A 22,265-nucleotide genomic window follows, 5' to 3' on the forward strand; every position below is an offset into this window, starting at 1 on the left:
TCATCATAATACCATTTCCCTTGTTAATATGTGAGGTGATATATGTTAACTAAACATTGTGGTAATCATTTCACAATACATATATCAAATCATTTTATTTTTAGGTCTTAAACTTATAAAATGTTGTATGTCAATTATATCTCAACAAAATTGAAAGAAAAAAAGACCATTTCACATATAACCTGTAGACAAGGACTTATAATAATGTTACCTGCATATGCCAGAGCTAAAACTTTGTATTTAAAAAAAAAAGGTTGTAACAAACATGTTCTGTAATATGAATCAAAGTATTAGGGAGATTAAAAATAGCTTTGGGACTTCATCTTTGGATATTTTTACATTTCAGAGTAGTTATCCCAAAATATCTCACACCCGTCCTTGACATCAGATGGTTTTCAGAACTATCACTTAACATTTCCAAATACAAAATTTTTCTTTGGAGGTTTCCTAGCATATAAAATGGTAAAACTTACCCCAGGTTATGCTTCCCTGAGCTCTGAAAAGTCGTTTAGTTTCTCAACAGGTTGTAATCAAAGCAAATATTCACCATTTTGTTGAATTTGCTGTAGATTCTGAATACATGGAGGAAAACTTTATACAGAATTCAGTTTATTATACCATTATATTAATCAACTACTTGTTTTCTGCTCCAAAGTTGCTAAGAGCAAAATTGTTTAGTAATAAAAGTTTAAAAAGTTATTTACAAGCAAATAAATGCATTCTTGTCCACATTCAGAAGTGTAGTTTTCATAGATATCACTAGCATTATTTCAGACATCTTCATTTCTTGGAAATGCCTTGAGCCATACTCACTCATTTAAAAGGAACAGCTGTTTTTAAGTTGAAAGCACATATTAAACAAAATATAAAACCAACCTGTTAGAAAACACTTGAGCCTTTATGCGGTCTTGTCTTTTAAGAGGAAGTCAATTAATTGCCACCAGGTTCCCTTATCCTCAGAAGTTAGAACCCAAACCGATTAACTCTGTTTCCAAATACAGGGGTTTCTAATTCCCTATTATTGTAAAGGGCTTAGATTCATTTGTGTTTATTCATGGTTGCCACGTGTTGGAGCACATCTTTAATATCTTTTGGGATAGGGTTGGAGGTTGTATTCCAAATTAATACTCTAACATCTTACTGATTATAATCCCCAGTAATCAAAAAAAAAAAAAAAAACTAAGTATCAAATATTGTATATTAAGTGTTGTTATTCCATAAACCCTCAAGAAATTTAGGCTAAACCACTACCCACAGGGAAACCTCAAACTGCATGATCCAATAGCCCTTTTTGTTTCACAACAAATTTTGGAATGTTTGAATTTAAACAAAACCTGGTTAGAAATGCCTTTTCCAGGTTTTCAGAATACACTAAAACTCTTATAAGATAATACAATATAAGAAAGCCTGGTTAAAAATTGAGTCTTTGAAGAGGGGGGAAAAAATGATCCTTTTTCCCCAGTATTTTTCATCAATGATTGCAATGATTGTAAGTTTGTTTTACAAAGTTAAGAAAATATAAAAATGATCAGGTTGATTAGTACAAAATTTTGCCTGAAAATAAATGGCCACATTTCACATAATAAACTACCTAGAAGATATAAAGAATAGAACCTAAGATTTTTTTTAAGAGAAATTTTGTTACATAAATTAACTATGTCCTTTTGCAAATAGATTATGCAATGCCTAGGGTGAAAAGAAAAGGCCCCAAGGGTAAAAATGTATAGATCATGTTAGTAGAAGTGACAACACCTAAATATCTATGCTACTATAATGCCAGAAAAATGAATGGGATATTTCAGTAAGACCTAAAATAGAAGTTCGCTACTTGAAATAGTAAATGTAAATACCTCCTTTGTTTTAAAAACAGTATGTAATTATTCATATCACTTTCAGGTATTTGATCATCAATTCAGTGTTTGCAAATAGTTTGTTTTCTTTTACACTCCTACACTACATTTAAACATGCATGCAAGAAATTATAGATTAAAAAAACATATTGCATTTTAGAGGACAATCTGAATAATCACACAGACATGGACCAACATTTATTACAAACAGGAAAAGAGCAGGTCTATAAGAAAAGAGTACAGATTTTTTTAAAAAGAAGATTGCAAGCTGAAGTATAGAAAAGAAGTTGTGATCTATATGATAATTTTTTTCCTGCATTTAAAAATCACATTGCTCAACATGTACAAAACATTATAATACAGTAGTTTAAACTGCTACTTAGAGGAATTAAAACAGTATAGACAGTGGAGAAGTTTATTTCAATTTAGGTCACCCATGATCCATCCTGAGTTCACTTCGATTTTCCAAGAAGAAAGGTATTTTTAAAGGTCATTTTTCCCAAGTAGAAAGGTTATTTTGAAAAACTGAAGTATGTACTTCACATCCCATTATAAGAAAAGGATTCACATGAAAATATTTTTAATAAAAGGCAATCAATTCTCTATATACTTTTATTAAACAATTACAGCTTTCACAGACAGCAAGACACAATGTTGCTATTACCAGCAGTATTACCTTCTTCATTTCTCCTTCAGCTAACAATTAAAAAGTCATCCTAAGAAAATTTCTTATGAATGTGGCTCAATTAAAAACAAATTACTGCTAACACCAAGATATTGTAGCTTGCATGCTGTCACACTGATTATCTAGCTACATGAAGAGCTACAGTAACCAAAGGGGGAAAACCAACTTGAAAAATAGAAAAACTATAAATTTTTTCAATTCACTAATACTCAGTGACCATTCTAAAAAGGGGTTCATTATGAGCACTTAGGCTCTAAATGGGTATCAATTAACTTTAGTGTTTAAAAACTGTCATTTTTTAAACTCTAAAATATACTGCAGTGCAGATTTAAGATATGTCAACTAGAGATGTATTAAGATGTTTCCCTTGCTATTTTCATACCTTAACAATTTAGACTTTACACTTATAACTATATCACTTAAGAATAGTCATATTGTTTACTTCTATGACATGGCTAGACCACATAAAGTAGCATTTTGGAATTCAAGAGGAAAGCAATTCCACGAACTGGAAGCAAAATATGATCTCCTATATAATATATACAACACTAAAATAATTTGGCCTAATTTTGAAATTAGATATGTATTATATATAGTTGTATTAAATATATAGATGGTGGTCCTACATGTCCTTAGAACAGAGAATTTTACCTTCAATAAGTAAAAAAAAAAAAAGTAGGTTATGAATTAAGGATGACATTTCAAAGTTCAAATTTTACAAAGCTATCTAAGTATTGCTTAAATGCTCACTGATATGAGAAAAGATATACTGGCAAATATTAAAAATACCAGATAGTGTTATTAACTTCTTCACTAAAAATTATTTATAATGTGCTCCCATTTCCAACTGATGTTCCAAGTTTAAAAGCAACCCTCTGACTCCCCAAATCCCCAAAACACCACTCCCCCTTGCCACTTTGTTCCTAAGTAGGATTTATAAGAAGTTTCTCTGGGGAAGAAAATTATCTCATTTTAAAAGATGTATGTATTTTCTATTAGAAAAGAACTAAATGTATTTGGACTCACACACACTGGTTTAACTGAACATAAATAAAAGAAACTTAACAATTTTCCCACCATGAAGTACTGAGTTACAACAAATGTATTAACAAAACTTTATTTTCTTGAGAGTGCATACAGGATGTTATGCAAACACTGTTAGTAGTACCTTTAATGTGAAGACATTCTTATTATTACTTCAGACTTTAATGTACCATAAATAGGTTATGTGTCTTCTCCAGAAATATTAAAGGCTACACTGAGTGATATGGCCAAAGAAAACTTTAGCCCCTCACAGACTAAACAAAGTACATATGTGAAAATAAAAAAGAACAAATTAAGAAAGAGAAAAACATTGCTCAGGATATGCATTTTTAAAATTTGCATTCAATGTAACATCTTAATTCTTAAACCAGAAATAAAAATTTTATGAAATACACATATATATTCTTTACCATTTTTTTTAATCAAAAGATGTTTTACACATACATTCGCATTTGTGTGTGCAGGTGTGTGAAACTGCAAACATTACCAACTAAATAAATGTCAGGCAACTGCTAACAGCTCTGAAATAGTATGTGAAATGAGCCAGTTATTTAGACAACTTCAGCCCTTTGGAATAACATCTGGTCTGTCTTAGAATTCAGTTTTTATTTTTAGCTAGGAAGTGGAAGAAATAGACTCACTGTGCTTTATGCTTACAGAATGAATATCTAACAGCTAATTTCAGTTTAAATTATGCTATAATAAAATGAATGAATGATAACTGAGTATCTGAGAAACTGAAAGAAATTTCTAAACTCAGAACATACTATTTCATTATACAAAAATTATCACGTACCAATTATGTTAATTTCTGATGAGTTTGCAGAATATCTGCATATAAGCTAATATGTAAAGTCAAACTGGAATGAAGACCAAGTATAGGTAGATGATCCTGGCTTCAGCATACTTCAGACAGTCTTATTCACTCACCTGGTGAATTTCATGCCAGTATACTCTGATGATTAGATATACTAAGGAAGGAAATGGTCCAAACGGATAAGTGGAAAACCTAAAGGATATGGTCTTGGTCCAAAATCACAACCAGACTCCACATAAGATACACTCTCTCTCACACATACAAACACACAAACACACATACCACATACACAATCACACAGAAAAACTTCAACACACACACAATGTTCCTGCTATTGTCTAGTAATTCCCCCACTCCCAACATAATACAATATAAACTATAACACAAATACAGTGAGTACACTGTAGCCTCAATTTAAATCTGCAGTTAGTTAGGTCCATTCTGAGGGACACATCACAGGTGACACTGTGTTGTGTTGAAGTCTGTTCAGTACTGCTGACTAAAGCCCTTTGACAGGTCCAAAACAGACCCACATATTATCAAATTTTCAGTTATTGTGAAAATGTTACGACGAGGCTGCAGTGTACTTGATTATGTTGAGAATTTATATTATAAAATATTCAAATAATAATACCTCATAAGTATAAGTTATAAAAAGAAATGGATATCAATTTTCAGCTTAATGTGGATTATCAACTATTCCCATCTCATCCCATCTCATTAATATATCACCTGAAAAATGATTATTTGGTGCAAAATGTTATCAATACATTAACATTTTATTATCATCTTGATTTCTAATTCTGATCTTCAAAAGTGAACATTTCCCTTCTAATCATAAATAAGAATGAGGCCTTTACTCTTTAAAATAAAATGCCTGACTTCAAATTTCAAGACAGTTATAAAGAAAAAAACAAAATAAAACAAAAAACCAATCAAAGTATCATTGGGTAAATTATGATTACATAGGTTTGAGTTCATATTAACTTATTACTGTATAATGTAAACTTTATCCTACAGAAAAACTTTAAAAATTACTGAAGTGCTTACATTTATTGACAAACCATGCATTTTCACAAAATTAAAATCCAAAATAATTTTTTACCTAAAGGTTTCATTTCACGAGAGACACTCAAAATACCCTATGAAACTAAGTTAACATTTCTGTATTTCCTTATAATACCAGATTCATTTGTAAATAGGAATAAAAAGAAAAATGAGTTCTAAATAAATGACACAGGAGGCAATAAATTGACACATGACAAGTAAATAAAAGGCTAAAGCACTCCAATACCATTGAAACTGTTTTAATGTTGTTGCAACTCCAAAATGCAACAATCATCAGCTTGTAAAGACCCAAATTTCAAAAATTCATTTTAATTACTCCTTCATACCTATTTTACAAAATAAAGGCAAAAGACATTTTAAATCCTCCTTGTCCTACTTGTGCTATCTATGTTCCTAATTTGTTTTCTATCACTACAGTGTATGTTGCAATTCCCATCAAATGCTATATAAGAAAAAATAAAATAAAATATTAACCTCTGCTTCAATGTACAGTTTCCAGAATCTGCCAGAACTGGGGAACTGGGCAACAAGGCGTTCATAAGTCTTCCGTGCTTTGTCTATAGGTTGATTCTAAAATTGAAAACCAATAAACAGCATTTACAATGTTAGGATTATGAAAATATTATTTACTGCAGAACCAAGTAGTGTGATTGGACCCATAGAGAAGGAAATGTAATCCTATATCACTAAACCTGTGCCTCTCGAATGAGAATGCTCCAAGCGTCAAGGTCATAAGGATTCTCTTCTAATTTCTTTTCGGCTTTCTTCACCTTCTCTGGGACATACTCAGCTGCCTAGGGGGAAGAAAAATAATGAACTCAAGTTACTGTTTTAAAAATCTCAGGACTAATTTAATTCAAGCACAACATATTAGTCCCCAGATGCAGTATCACAATAAGAGGCATGAAAACATCCTCTTATAAAAGAAGCCTTCATTTTCTGTAATCTAAATCATTTGCATAATAACAAATTCAATGTACACATTCCTAAAAATAAAAACATTTTTAAATTTAAATAAACCCATTTCATTTTTTATGAAATAAAACAGGCAGCAGTTCTCCAACTTTTTAGACTTGGGAACCCTTTTTTTATACTCTAAAAAGTGAGTACACCAAAGAGTTTTTGTTTATGTAGGTTATTTCAGTATTTACCACATTAGAAATTAAAATTGAGACAAGGCTAGATATTTATTCATATACAAATAATAATAAAAGTATTTACACGTTAACATAAATAAAATTTAATGAAAAATAACTTTAAAAATTCATTTAGATGATTATCCTTGTGACATATATTTGCAGATCTGTGTAGAATAAATATAGCAGGCTTTAAAATGCAGCTGCATTTTCATATATGCTTCTGAATTCAACCTACTGCAATATCAAATCATGTAAAAGTTCCACTGTACACTCATGAGAATTAAAAGTGAAATAGGCAAATAATGTCTTAAATCTATTATGAAACAGTATGAACTCACAGATCAAAGTCTTAGGAATCCACAAGGTCCCTGGACCAACACTAAGAAACATTGCTATAGAGAATTCATCCTGAACCACAACGAAAAAGCATGAAAGGACATGAAAACTTTATTTTGGTGTAAAAGTTTTAAAAGCACGATTTACAAACTGTATATACAGCAAACTGTACATGAAACTGTACTTACAAACTGTATACAAAAACTATAAAACTACAATGAAAGAGACCAAAAAGACTGTAAAATAGTTAGTAGTAATGTCTGGGTGATGTGTGGTAGATGGACAGCTGACTTCCCCCCCTTTCTCAGTATTTTCTAAACTCTTTAATAAAAGGTGGTTTTATTTTTATTATAGAAATACAATCTTAAAGTCAATACCTAAAAAAGTAGCCAGGACCTGTGGCATAAACACAAGCATTATTTTTCAAATTGTTGTTCGCAATATTATTATGTACCACAAAAAGAAACTGATACGAAATAAGCCAGATAAATCTGCATGAAGTTTTGTTCTGCCTTTGTGGGAGGACTTCCTGAAACTGTAACATAGCAATGCTGTACTGTGCTCAGTCATGTCCAACTCTTTGCGACCCCATGGACTATAGCCCACCAAAGACCTCTGTCCATGGGGATTCTCTAGGGAAGGATACTGGAGTGGGTTGCCATTCCCCTCCTCCAGGGGATCTTCCCAACCCAGGGATTGAACCCAGGTCTCCTACACTGCAGGTGGATTCTTTTACCATCTTAGCCACCAAGGAAGCCCAATATAGCAATAAATATTAGTAATATTCAAGAGAGGAAAGAGAGGAAAGCATTGCCTCTAACATCTCCTCCCCCCTCACCTTCCTCAGCGGCAATTAATATATTACCTGGCAATTAATATACTACCAGGCAATTCTGTTGAAATACCAGTTTGGAAAAAAAATTTAAGGCATGTGTTTAGGTGGGAAAAACTACCTGGAAGAAGTAGACTTTCCTTTGGAATAAATCAGTTTCCACCACTGGTAAGTACACATTTAGAAAGAATGTGTTTTAAAAGACTAATGTGATTTTCTATCAAAATTATGATGTCCTACTAATACACAAGGGCTTTCAGTAGCTTGCTGAAGAAACTAAAACTGGAAAAGTTTAATAAAGGAAAACCACTGGCCCCACTCATATACTAAACATGATACACAATAAAAGAGTTCTGCGATGGCGATAAACCAATTACCGGATCAGGATGGTTCAGAAAGAGGATAACATGGAAAATTAGCAAATAAAGGTGATGTTTGAAATCAGAATGTTGGGTTATTCAATGCATGGTGCTAGAATAACTATCTTAGAACAATTGCAAAGTCAATAAAAGCTGAATCCCAATTTTAACCATTCTACCAAATTAATTTCAGATAAATCAAAAACATTAAAAACAAAAACACAAGAAAGAACCATCAGAAAATGTACTGAAATTTATCTTCGTGTGGGAACACTCTTTAAAAGCCTCTGAAAGAGTAAACTTAATTCATAAAGTTTATTTACATTTGTACATGGGGAAAGTATCACAATGAAAGTAAAAAGATGAACTTGAAAAAATATCCCCAACACATATGGCAAAGTATTAAATTTATTAATATAACATCTAGTCACTAAAACATCAGAAACTCAAGAAGAAAATGGGCAAAGTATTCAAACAGCTCATAAAAAAAGAACAATGAACTTTAAACACTTGAAAACAAAACAAATATAAGCCATAAAATAAAAGATCAAAGGTGTTTTATAATTAACACTGCACTGGCAAAGATACTCTCAAATCAAATTAGTCCACCCTAAAGGAAATCAGTCCTGAATATTCATTGGAAGGACTGATACTGAAGCTGAAACTCCAATACTTTGGCCACCTGATGCAGAGATCTGACTCATTGAAAAAGACGCTGATGCTGGGAAAGACTGAAGGCAGGAGGAGAAAGGGACGAAGGAATAAAGTGGTTGGATGGCATCACCAACTTGATGGACATGAGTTTCTGCAAGCTCCGGGAGTGGGTAATGGACAGGGAAGCCTGGCGTGCTGCAGTCCTTGGGGTCAACAAAGAGTCGGACATGACTAAGTTGACTCAACTGACTGACTGAACTGGTCAAGATATGTAGAAACAGACATTCTCAAACTGTTGGCAGGAGCAAGTCTTAATACTGACCAAAACGTAACACGAATATCTGACCCTGCATTCCGGTTCTGGCCACTTATCCTACTCTACATGTGTACAAAGATGTGCACAGAAGAATACTCAGCTATGTGGCTGTTTGTTGCTGTGCAAGACTAGGAATAATTTAAATAATCATGTAAAAAAAACCTGGTTAAATAAATTATGGAATTTGTAACCACCAAAAAGAACAAACAAGACAGGTCTATAAACAGCAACATGGGACATATAGGCAGTTTAAAAAAAAGTAGGTGTGGCTGGGGAGACACATACACCCCACATACAAGTGTACTTTACACACCGTAGACATACTCTTCTGCTGTTTGAGATTTTACTGTTCACCTGAAAAATATTTCCTCAGTGCCTAGTACGTGAATTGTTTAAGGGCCACCTGGGATACAACAAAACAAAGACTTTCAGTTTACTTCTTGACAAAAAAAATTCTTTAAATATTTTAAAATAAATGAGGATATGTAAGATATGAATCATAAAATCTTAATGATAAAATAAGAAGTAAATATGATACAGAACTTTAAATTACGACCTAAAAACCAGCTAAGCTAATCAAAGCTACTAATAACAATTAGTATTTCAAAGCAGTCTGATGGGAGGCCAAATCATTCAAATTCATGTCTTCAAAATTAACCTACCAAATTAGATAATGTATACTATACTTATATGCAGAGCACATCATGTGAAATGCCTGGCTGATGAATCACAAGCTGGAATCAAGACTACCAAGAGAAATATCAACAACCTCAGATATGCAGATGACACCACTCTAAAGGCTGAATATAAAGAGGAACTAAACAGCCTCTTGATAAGGGTGAAAGTGCAGAATGAAAAAGCTGGCTTACTACTCAACATCCAAAAAACTAAGATCATGGCATCCAGTCCCATCACTTCATGGCAAACAGAAGGAGAAAAGTGGAAGCGGTGGCAGATTTTATTTTTTAGGACTTCAAAATCACTGCTGACAGTGACTGCAGCCATGAAATTAAAAGACACCTGTTCCTTGGAAGAAAAGCTATGACAAACTAGACAGCATATTAAAAACCAGAGACATCACTTTGTGAACAAAGGTCCACATAGTTAAAGCTATGGTTTTTCCAGTAGTCATGTACAGATATGAAAGTTGGACCATAAAGAAGACTGAGCACCAAGGAATCGATGCTTTTGAATTGTGGTGCTGGAGAAGACTCTTCTGAGTCCCCTGAGCAGCAAGGAGATCAAACCAGTCAATCCTAAAGGAAATCAACCCTGAATATTCATGGAAAGGACTGATGTTGAAGCTGAAGCTCCAACACTTTGCTTACTTGATGCAAAGAGCCAACTCACTGGAAAAGACTGATACTGGGAAAGACTGAAGGCAAAGAGAGAAGAGGGCAGCAGATGAAATGGTTGGGTAGCATCACCAACTCAACGAACATGAATTTGAGCAAACTCTGGGAGATAGTGAAAGACAGGAAAGTCTGGAGTGCTGCAGTTCATGGGGTTGCAAAGAGTTGGACACAACTTAGTGACTGAACAACAACACATACCATAATCTGCAGAACAGAGAAACTCAGAAGATGGCATTTAGTATCGGACCAGCATAACTGCAGCGAGGATAAATGTCTCCTTATGAAATAAGCCATTAATTTAGTGATTCTCAACCCCGGCAGCACAACAGAATCACCTTGGGTAAAGAGCATTTAAAAAGACACTCAAGTCTCACTCTAGATCATTTGAAATAAAATCTCTAGGAATGAGCCTGGACTGTCACTGTTTTTAAAAAACTCTTCAGATTCAATTCAGGAGACGTAAGGGACGCAGGTTTGATCCCTAGGTTGGGAAGATTCCTTGGAGAAGGGAATGGACTCCAGTATTCTTGCCTGAAGAATCCCATGGACAGATGGAGCCTGGCAAGCTACAGTCCACAGAGTTCCAAAGAGCCAGACATACAGCACCAAGTGGCACACAGCACCAGGTGGTTCCAATGTGCAGCCTGAGTTTAAAATCAGGGCTCTGGCTCAGTGGTACAGAATCCACCTGCCAATGCAGGAGACAGGCAACCCACTCCAGTATTCTTGCCTGGGAAATCCCTTGGACAGAGAGACTGGTGGGCTACAGTCCATGGGGTTGCAAGAGACAGACATGATTTAGCAACTAAACAACAACAAGCAGTTTCAAACTCTTTTTTTTTGGTACCACTGTACCTTCTTGCAGTCTAGTGACGTCCATGGGAACTTTCTCAGGATAATGTTCTCAAATACACACAATAAACTATGCAGGGTTCAATTATATTGAAATATAATTATCTAAATATCTTAAAAGTTTTACATAGTAATAAATACTTATCACATGAAATAAAATCTAGTGAGTCTACTGATGAGTGCTAATAGTACTGTGAATACTTCTGTCCCAGTCACATAGCTGTTGCTAACAGTACTAGCGTGGTTTCTTGCCTACATTCGTAACAGAAGGCTTGATTTCAGTTAGAAATTAATGAAAATAGGTTTATTTTGCCCATTCAAGTTCATGGAACACCAAAACTTCTATCAACAGACACCTGGAGGAAGGAGTTACCATGGACTAAGAAGCCCAAGGAAAGGATGATGGATCAGATGTAAAACAAAACAAAACAAAACGTTTATTGAGCATCTACTATGTTAGGCATTAATCGCTACTCCTTGTTAAGTAACCAATAATCCCATTCTATAATTAAAAATATAATTAAATTACATGAATCTGCCCAAAGTCCAGTTAAGTCTCGCAGAACTATGAATCAGCTCTTTGCAGAATCTCTTACAATGGTAAACGTTTTCCCCTGGACAAGGATGTAGTCAAGTGTTTGTAAAAGAATCTATATATATAATTCTCTATCAACCGAACTAATTAACAATAGAAGATAACTGAAACTGTCCAGTATCCTCTAGTAGTTAAAGGCCACATTTCTCATAATAAAAAGTCATTCATTGTCACAGATATGAACCAGTTGGGTAACCAAGAGTATAACATTTTTGTTTTGTGGTCTGGTTACTATATTTGCTGTTGAGCAAATGAAAATGGAACAGTTTTCTAGAATCAACAAGTAGACTGAGTCTTCATAAGGAACAGAGTTGTATTATTGGGTTGGCCAAAAAGTTCATTTGTCATTTTCCACAACACCCTACAGAACAACCTGTTCTGGCCATCCCATTGTTATTTCCTGAATCTGTTGCCAGATCAGAGAAATAGGTCACTTTAAGAAAATTTGTGGCAAGTTTCCAGTGCCCATTTGTAATGGAATGACGTCAGAACTGTTTAGTTATAGCCAAACAGCCATCTCATGTTTACATGTCCCAGAAACAACTATAAAGAAACTATCAAAATCCAGCTTGTCTTTGGAATACCTGTAATCCTACTATCATCCTATAGTGGGATATTAATTGGGAGTAGGACTGGGCCCCAAATCAAATGAGCAGAACAAAAGCTGGACTAGTTCAGTTCCCAATGCATGAACATTTAATGATACTAGTAGGACACTGGGAGCTGCTTTGATTTGCACAAGTTTAAAAATCAGAAAAACTATAAGATTGTAAGGAGTATACAGATATATATCAACATATACTATTCCAAATGGGTACAAAAATCAGAAAAACTTGTGAAGCAGATGACAGACTTTTTTCTATAAGACAAAAATGTTGCTGAGGAGCTACCTGAGTATCTGTTCTATGAACTGTTTTTCTAGTCATAGAGTATTGCTAAAATACCAACTTCTCTCTCTGAAGAACTCCCCTATGGACAACTGGCTTAAAGTATGGAGGTAGGATACATTATACATGTTTGACCTTTTTTATTTTTAATAATAGCTTTATTGAGACAATCAAATTCCATACAATTCACCCATTTAAAGTGTAAATTTCAATGCTTAAATTTAGTATATTCACCATCACAATAAATTTTAGAACATTTTTATCACCCCGAATAAAAACCCATACCCATTAATGGGCATTCCCATTTTCCAATTCGCTTAGGCCTGTGCAACCACCAATCTACTCTGTTTCCATAAATGTGTAGGCATTTCTTGTAAATAACACAACGTGTTTTGTTTCTGACTTTCACTCAGCATGTTTTCAAACTTCATGTTTTATATCACATATCAGTACTTTCCAGTGCCAAATATTGCACTGAATGGATATCCCACATTTATCAGTTGATTGACATTTGGATTATTCCTAGTTTTTGAGTGGACTTCCTTTTGTATTCTTTTTACTTAGGTGTATACCCAGAAGTGAAATTGCTAGGCCATAAAGCAAATTATGTAACACTTTGAAGAATTGTCAGACTATTTTCCAAAGTGACTGAACCATTTTTCAGTTCCACTAGTAAAAGGGCTCCAATTTTTCTTACATTCTCACCAAACTTGGTATTATCTATCTTTTTGATGATTTTAAAAGATGGTAGAGTGGTATCTCATTGTGGTTTTTATCCTTATTTCACTGGAGGTTAATGAAGTTCAACACTTTTCATGTTTTTACTGGCTATTTGTATATAGTTAATGTCTTTTCAGATTCCTTGACCATTTTTGAGTTATTTTTTTGTTATTGTACTGCAAGTGTTTTTACATATTATAGCTATTAGTTCTTTATTGGATATATGGTTTACAAAAATTTTCTACCCTTAAGCTGATTGTCTTTTTACTTTCTTTTTGCTATAGAAAGCTAACTCAGAGAAACAGAACTTATGACATTGTCTCACAGGTTCCATGCATTATTTCAATGGTTCTCAAACTTATAGAGAATCACTTTGCACTCTTACAACTGAGGAACTAGAGACATTTTATAAAATGTGGGTCAAATCTATCAATATTACATTAGAAATTAAAACTTCAAAAATTTTAATGTTAATTCATTTAAAAATAAATTTCTAATTTTAATTAAAAATATTTTCCAGAACAACAAAAAACAATGAGTGAAAATGACAGCACTGTTTTACATTTTTGTGATCTCTTTAATATCTAGCTTCTGCTTTCAATCTGCTGCAATATCTTATTTTTGATGAAGACTACAAAACTACAATTATGTAGTCTGAAAAAGGAGAAGCATTTTTAATAATCTTTTCTTACAATTGTCATGTGTCATGGGTATGCCACATAGCTTCTGGGAAACTGAGGCTGCAAACTACTGTCTATATATTAGGTGGTTGTTAATAGGGTGGGGTGTGGAGAAGTGACAGACTATCAATGATTTTAAATGTATCAGTCAGTTCAGTTCAATCAATCAGTCGTGTTCAACTCTTTGTGATCCCATGGACTGCAGCACACCAGGCCTCCCTGTCCATGGCCAACTCCCGGAGTTTACTCAAACTCATGTCCATTGAGTCAGTGATGTGTATAATCTAATTTAATTTCTCCTTTCCATTTCCACCAGGGAAGTAAAACTTGGACAGAAGAAAAAAAAAGTACTTCACCTTCTCCAAATAGCTATTTTTGTGGTAAATGGAGAGGGTGTTATGCTGGAGGTCATATGTAAATTAAATTAAAATAGAAGTCAGTGAAAATTTAAACCAAGTGATAAACATCAAAAGTATGCAGAGAGGGATGTAGTTAAGTTAAAGAATGTAAAGCTACATAAGCTTTTTTTTTTTTTTTTAATAAATTTATTTATTTTAGTTGGGGGCTAATTACTTTACAATATTGTAATAGTTTTTGCCATACATCGACATGAATCAGCCATGGGTTTACATGTCTTCCCCCTCCTGGACCCCCCACCCACCTCCCTCCCCATCCCATCCCTCCGGGTCATCCCATTGCCCCGGCCCTGACCAAGAGTTTTGATGATCTTTGCAACAGAACTAGCAGAGTCACAAAACTAGTTTTGTAATGAGTATTTTCCAGTCATGAGAGACTAAATATAGTGGGGAGAGAAAAATCAGTAAAATACTATCAAAGGCCTAGCCATCCTCAAATAATCTGCAATGTTTTTCTCCATTTATTTTATCAATGTATTCAAAACCAACTTTGAAGGTCCAAGTATCTTCAATCCCTAACCTAAGTGGTTTACAAACTCATTTGCCTAAAAATCACCATGATACTCATTTCCAGTGAAGATTTTCAGCCTCACCTGCAGAATTTTTACAATATATCTAAAATTGAGGTACAGGCAATAATGGAGCACCTAAGTGAATATGATACAACGGATCACTGACTCCATTTTGAGAAACATTACCTAATCCATCTGTTCTGTAAATACATGTTTCCCCAAATGTTGTTTCCTCAAAAATAAAGCAGAATCAGACCTAAGTCATTCCTTTTGTTGTTGTTGTTAAAACATTAAGAAAACTGCAAATACTAAACATTTCAACTCTTAAGTTTCTCTAGGTAGTCTTTTTTCAAAATCAAAACTAGACTAGAGTAGTACTCTGCAAGACTATATTCAAGAAGTAACTAAGCCAATTCATATGCCTAAAGCATTTACGTGACAGGTGACATTAGTACTGGATGCCAGCTTAGTCCTATGTTCCTTTACCAGTGTGGCAAAACTACTAGATGTTTTCAGTGAACAAATCTGAATATATATCCTGCATATAATCCCTTCAAATCTTTCAAAAACTTAAATCTACTGAACATACAAACATTTCAAAAACTTAGAAAAAGCAGGCTAATAGTTATTAGTCCAAATAATTATACTTGTCATACTTGCTTCTTAAATGTTTATTCATTCCCTAGGAAACAAACAGCTTCGAAGTGTTTTTTTGATAAAAAAAAAATCTTAATCTTTTAGAATGTGAAAAATGCAGCTTCTTTTGATCAGGAGGGACCAAAATATTAATTCATTTGATAAATTAAGTGAAACACTAGAAAGACAACAATTAAGAATAATTTTGCCCTTCGGGTTTTAATAAATATTTACTGCTTATTATAAACTACCCATTAATCTAAAATTAGGTTAAACATTTGCCCAACTAAAATCCCTTTTAAAATCAATCTCACACCATTACCAACTATCCATTAAAAACAAGAAGACTCAAATTTACAACCAGGTCTTGTCTCAAGAATAAATATTTAGAGATAATGGCAGAAAAGCCTAAAACTACGAATTGTTTTCCTTGCAATCATCCACTTAATAGTTACAAACATCTGAAAAGATTTTCCCATTCTGGAAGGCCTATCTAGGATGCAAATTTCCGTGTTTCTAAGAAGAGGGAATGCAATCTCTCTAACACAACCTCCCTCTGTTGTACTTGTCAGGAAAACCAGTACTTCTGTAAACACAGATCTCTCTCTCTCAGGAACAATTACTGCCAGACAGAGTATCCTATATAGTCAATTTCCTCAAGAAATATTAACAATAAGATCAAATCAAACTTGCCTGTCCAAAACTGTTAACACTAAGTATCACTTAAAATAGGACGGAGGAAAGTTAGAAAAGGCTATTACAGAAAGATTTTGTTAAAAACAGATAAAGATAATTGGATCCAAAGAAAAGACTATCATTATAACATATATTCTTGGCCTTTTCCCTTCCTCTTCTAACCTTCGCACATATCCACTTAGGTTTAAAATAGGCACTATTTCCTTTTAACCGCTACTAGATACTAACGGTTACTCAACAAAATAAATCAGGTTTCAACACTTTTATCTTTCTTTCCTAATAAGTACAAAATAGAACACGTATTTCTCATATTTTCTATATCTTCCTCAACTTATTTTTCACCAAAAGCAAAACACTTTTATGGCCCTGAATTTGAGCTTCTTCAAGTCACGTAATTCTTTTTTTTTTTTTTCCAAAGTAAAGATCATTCTTTTTATACTTCAGGCCTTCCTAACTCTAGGATAGGCTATGAATTGTTTGAAAACTGAAATCTTACTTCTGAAAGACAAAAGTGTAGAATCAGAAGTTTAGGGACTTAAAACTTCATTGGAACTGACTTGGCCAAATACATTTCTCCCTTCCGCTTTTTCTGTTGGTAAAACAAAACTTTAGAAACCGTTCACTCTTATGCCCAAAATACTTTACTTTGTATTAAGCATTATCAATAATTATAAGCACCTGTCTTCCCAAAAGATACAATTCTATAAAATTTGTAACATATAGCATATGGCTCGAGTGCAAAAATTTATCCATTTCACCTTTAACTACCAAAACAGTGATCTAGGTTTACAAGGTGAATAAGGCAGCCCTTCCAATTCAAAACTCAGTGAACGAACTCTAAATAGCCTATTGAATGCTGTAGAGGTGGCGCACAAGGTAAAATGGTGTGAAGAATGAGATCAAAAGTTGAATCGAGCAGTTAGAAAAAATGTACAAGATAAAAATAGAGCCATAATTCCACAGGGGAACCAGATGTGCTTGTCAGGGAAAATCTATATGCATGTGGTCTGTCATAACTAAGCTGGCAAAAACAGTAAACACGAGGCTCCAGAATACCCACCAACACCGCAAAGTAATTTAAACAGCATCTATATGTAAAATAGAACATCCTTACAAGAGTTAAAAAAAAAAATTCACAATAAACCTCACTCTTGATTTTCCTTGTCTACAGTCATTTCCCTCTTTCACAGAGCACAAATCCAGAGATTCAGTACCAAGAAATGACCATCTATATTTTTGAATAACAAATCTCAAAAATTATCAGGTTTACTGAACAAATTATCATTTTTTTGAGCTTCAATGCTGAACAGCTAAAGTTCAGTTCAGTCGCTCAGTCGTGTCCGACTCTTTGCGACCCCGTGAATTGCAGCACGCCAGGCCTCTCTGTCCATCACCAACTCCCGGAGTCTACCCAAACCCATGTCTATCGAGTCGGTGATGCCATCCAACCATCTCATCCCCTGTCGTCCCCTTCTCCTCCCGCCCCCAATCCTACCCAGCATTAGGGTCTTTTCCAATGAGTCAACCCTTCGCATGAGGTGCCCAAAGTATTGGAGTTTCAGCTTCAACATCAGACCTTCCAATGAACACCCAGGATTGAATGTTCATTCATTCAATCATTCATTCAACAGCTAAAAGAAATCTACAATTCATATCTCGAAGGGGGGAAACCCCTTGGCATCCTTCCAGAGCAAATCCATGATTCAGAGTGGTTTTGATCTTTTTCTTATTATTCTTCAGTTTTGTTTAGTCTTTTTTTCCCCCTTGTCCATCATCACTCAATTTTCTCCTAAATTTTCATTGACTGTTGTCTTACACATCAAGCTGTCTTACATATCAAGCAAGCTAGCTGATTCATATTTTTGATCATGTCACCCTTCAAGGTATTGTTTAACCACTATTCCAGTTAAAAGTTGAATAATACCGTATCTGGGATTTGCTTCAAAGTAATGGAAATAGGGGGCTTCCCAGGTGGCTCAATGGTAAAGAATCCACCTGCCAAGTAGGAGACACGGTATCAATCCCTGGGTTGGGAAGATCCCCAGGACAAGGAAAATGGCAACCCTCTCCAGTATTCTTGCCTGGGAAATCCCAAGGAGAGAGAAGAGTGGCAGGCTACAATCTATGGGATTGCAAAAGAGTCAGACATGACTTATCGACTAAATAACAACAACAAATGGAGGTGGGAAGAGTAAGTGAAAATATGGAGAAAACATGTTTAGCTGCGATAAAGCTAAACCTATATGATGTAATAGAAGCATCATATATTATACTATTCTTTTTTCTTGCATGTTTGAAATGTATCTTTAAAAAAATTCAAAAGATTATATGAAGATAATTCTTGGTTGGTCATCAGATGTCAAAAATTGTCTTACAGACTTATGGAAAAAATATATAGGATACAGGAAGCACCATAAAAGTTAGGACAAGTTAAGCATTAAAAAAAAAAGAGCTATAGCTGAATTTAACATAGCAAATTCAGAAAACACCGTGAATCCACAGCAATACTCAGTCTTTTAAAAGGAGGAGAAAAGAAAACAGGAATTTCTTTTTTGAGGAAAAATATGAGCCAGTAAGTAGAGACAGAATAGAATTAAAAAAAAAAATCACCACTTGCCATTTCCAAGGAAAGAACTGATTTATTCAAGGATTATCAATTGACAATAAATAACCAGATAAAAGGTTATTGAGGAACACAATTATCGACCCACAGATTACTAACTGCAAAGGGGGAAATAATCTTTACAATGAAAAGACCCATCAGTCATTACCCTAACCAAGTGAACAAACTTAAACCATTGCTAACAGTGGAATAACCTAGCATGAAGTGCCTTTTGATGTGATGCTATATTATATACAAAAATATTTAACCTGAATATTATCAAAGCTCTGAGTTTAGACGTAACTGTTAATTTCCAGAAAATACAGAAGATGAAAGAACAAGTTAAATGATACCTCACACACACAGATCAAATAAACCCAGACAGAAAACGAGAAGTTTTACCAAAGAACTGTTCTGGATTCTTCGAAAAGACAATAAAAATCCTAGGGGACAAAAAATAGAGGGACTATTCAAGAGACATAATCAAATGATGCAAATAACCTAAATTATAGATTCTGATTTTTAAAATAATAAAACCCTATGAATCACACTGCCTTCAGAAGAAACTGAGGAAATTTGAATATGGACTAATTTTTAGAAGTGATACGGTATTACTATTAATTTTCTTAGATGGGAAATGGTATAATGGTTATAAAATAGCATTAAGGTCCTTATACTGTATAAGAGAATGCGGCAATAAGGGGGGCTGAATATGTGTTGACTTACTCTCAAATAAGTATGTACAAGATATAAAGCAAATATGGCAAACACTCAACAACTGTGGATTCTAGGTGAAGAACTGTACTATAGGCATTCACTGCACTTTTCTTTATGTCCTAAACTTGGCACATAAAATTAATGGGTGAAACTTTTTTCGGTAAAAATCACCACTTTCTCTCCCACTTAAAAGGTCATGGCACCATTTCCGTGTGTTTACAATTTTAGATAAATTTAAGAATTAAGAATGAATTCGTGAAACTTTCAATGAAAACCTTAGTACACTACTCCTCCTCCACTTGCAGGTGACAAAACATGAACCCAGAAAAAGGGTAGTATATGTAAACAGATATGACGTAACAATTTTAAGACTTTGCAATCTTGGGCATTCTAACTGCATGTAAAATGTAAATACTGTGAAAATTTCAGGACAGAAACTTGTCGACGAGCAAACACAAAATTCAGTTTACCCAAACTTTCCAGACAATAAAATTTATTGTCACTCTATTCTATTCAATAGAAACATTCCAATTTTGCCTCATCTCTGTCAACCTCCAAGAAGAGTTTCCACTCCACAAGCCGGGCACGTGAAAAACGGAAACGTAAGTGTATTTCGTTGCTATGGCAATGGGAAATTTCAGGAACTCGAAGTTGAAATCTGCAGTCTATCTATCCTCCATTTTAAAAACCATTTACCTAAACATACTGAACTTATATCGAAAAAAAAAACACAACTGACATCTTTCATAAAATATCAGTTTTCTCTTTCAAACTAAAAGGTAAAGACTATCCTACAAAATTCTGAATAAAAAGCGAAAGGAACAAATCATTTAACAAAAAACTTGAATTTTGTAATACTTATATGTCAAACATCCAGTACTAAAAGAGATGTTTTTATTGACAGTGGCCACATCGGACTTCTCATTTCAGATTTATCCAATTCTTTAATTATCTGTGTCGTTGGAAAAACGCAAATGAAATGTTAAGGGAGGGAGCGGGAGAAAGCCACAAAATTCCCAAATTGACATAACGATCCTCTACTCCTAAACTACTTCCTCCTTCATTCGCTCTGGAGAGAGTCTATTTCTTCAGATCAGTTTCATCTCAAATTATTTCTCAAACTAATAACCAGTTTCTGAGTACAGTGTATATCGGAAAGGCGGTTGGAGAGAACACTGTCAAGTTTTTCGAAAACAGGGAGTACACGTTAAAAATAATCAATTCCTAACCCCTAAACACCAAAATGGTATTAAAGGAAAGAATCTCACCGGGTAAGTCCCATAAACCTAAACAGAACGAAGTAGTTTCCCAGCTATTGTCGAAATCAAATATGTGTTCATATTAACCCCTAAGACAGAGAAGCCAAAAAAGAGTTTCAAATTTCAGTCAGATCTCGCTCCCCATTCCCACCGTACTTCTGTACCCAGCCCCTGAGATTCATTAGACCCCTGATTCCTTCCTCCAGCGAATATGGCTGGAGTACTCGGCCGAACAGAGACGAGGAGAGAAGAGGTCGCCACGAGGCCCCACCACTCTCCTTCCTCACCTGCTCCGTGGCTCCGTCTCCTGACATGGCCTCAGCCGATCAGAATTACGAACTGGCCCGCGATGCCAAGCTAGAAAAGAAAAATTAAACTAAAAACCACTCCAAACCAATAAAGTTGCCCCCTGCCCTGCGGAGCCAGACGGCCAACACGAATCGCCACCGCCCACTCAGATATGAATTAAAATGGCTCCGTCGCGGCCGGCCGAGTAGGGGGTGTGGCTTCTGCATTAACTTCCGGGGCAGTGGGCAGAGCTAAGCGCGCAAACTCCTAGGTTACTCAACCGCGCAGAAGCAGAAAGACCCCAAGGGGCGGGTCAAGTGCCTGTACTGACGTCAGAGCCCAGAACTAGCGAGGCTCTTCGCGAGAGAGCTGCAACTGGCTGGGAGGCGGGAAACTGTTTCTCTTGGAGGCTTCCACGCTCTTTGCAATTTAGTTATCAATCTGCGGAGCCGGGCTCTTAACTGTTAAAGCCTGAAATCGGTTCATTTCAGGCACACTGGCCATCTTATGGGTCAGTGCTTAGTGTTAAATTTCTTGTTGCGTCGCTCAGTCATGTCCGATTCTTTGCGACCCTGTGTAATGCAGCAAGCCAGGCTTCCCTGTCCTTAACTGTCACCCGGAGTTTTATCAAACTCGTGTCCGTTGAGTCGATATTTTAGAGATGAGGAATCTATGGAGTTTTCTATGGTCTCAGCTAATGTGTTTTACACGTTTGCCGGTATGAGGGGAACAGATCAAGCCAATGTTAATTTATGCCTTCACCGATTACTCATGTGTCAAAGATTTGAAGTCTGTAAGGGCTGGGTTTTAAGCTTGCCATCCCAGCATGGTTTTTGGTTAATAGCAGTGAGGCTCTAGAACTGGACATGGAACAACTGATTGGTTCAAAATTGGGAAAGGAGTAAGTCAGGGCTGTATACCGTCACCCTGCTTATATAATGTATATGCAG

At 34.9% G+C, this 22,265-nt stretch overlaps 1 protein-coding gene across 2 annotated transcripts in view; it reads right to left on the bottom strand.

The window, feature by feature from the left end:
- The window catches only part of CSTF3 (cleavage stimulation factor subunit 3), a 62,643-nt gene extending 41,138 nt beyond the window's left edge, over positions 1-21,505 (bottom strand). For both annotated transcript variants that reach the window (XM_081543819.1, XM_081543818.1), the window contains exons 1-3: positions 21,315-21,505; positions 6,157-6,258; positions 5,939-6,034 (exon numbers count right to left, since the gene is read on the bottom strand). Coding sequence is in view for 1 of the 2 variants with exons in the window: in XM_081543818.1 (XP_081399944.1) it covers positions 5,939-6,034; positions 6,157-6,258; positions 21,315-21,341 (225 nt within the window). In the remaining variant the exon portion in view is untranslated. The remainder of the gene's footprint in view (positions 1-5,938; positions 6,035-6,156; positions 6,259-21,314) is intronic.
- Between the last annotated feature and the right edge of the window lie 760 nt (positions 21,506-22,265).

The sequence above is a fragment of the Giraffa tippelskirchi genome, chromosome 11, assembly GCF_054371585.1.
Source record: "Giraffa tippelskirchi isolate mGirTip1 chromosome 11, T2T-mGirTip1v1.2.pri, whole genome shotgun sequence".
NCBI classification, from domain to species: domain Eukaryota; kingdom Metazoa; phylum Chordata; class Mammalia; order Artiodactyla; family Giraffidae; genus Giraffa; species Giraffa tippelskirchi.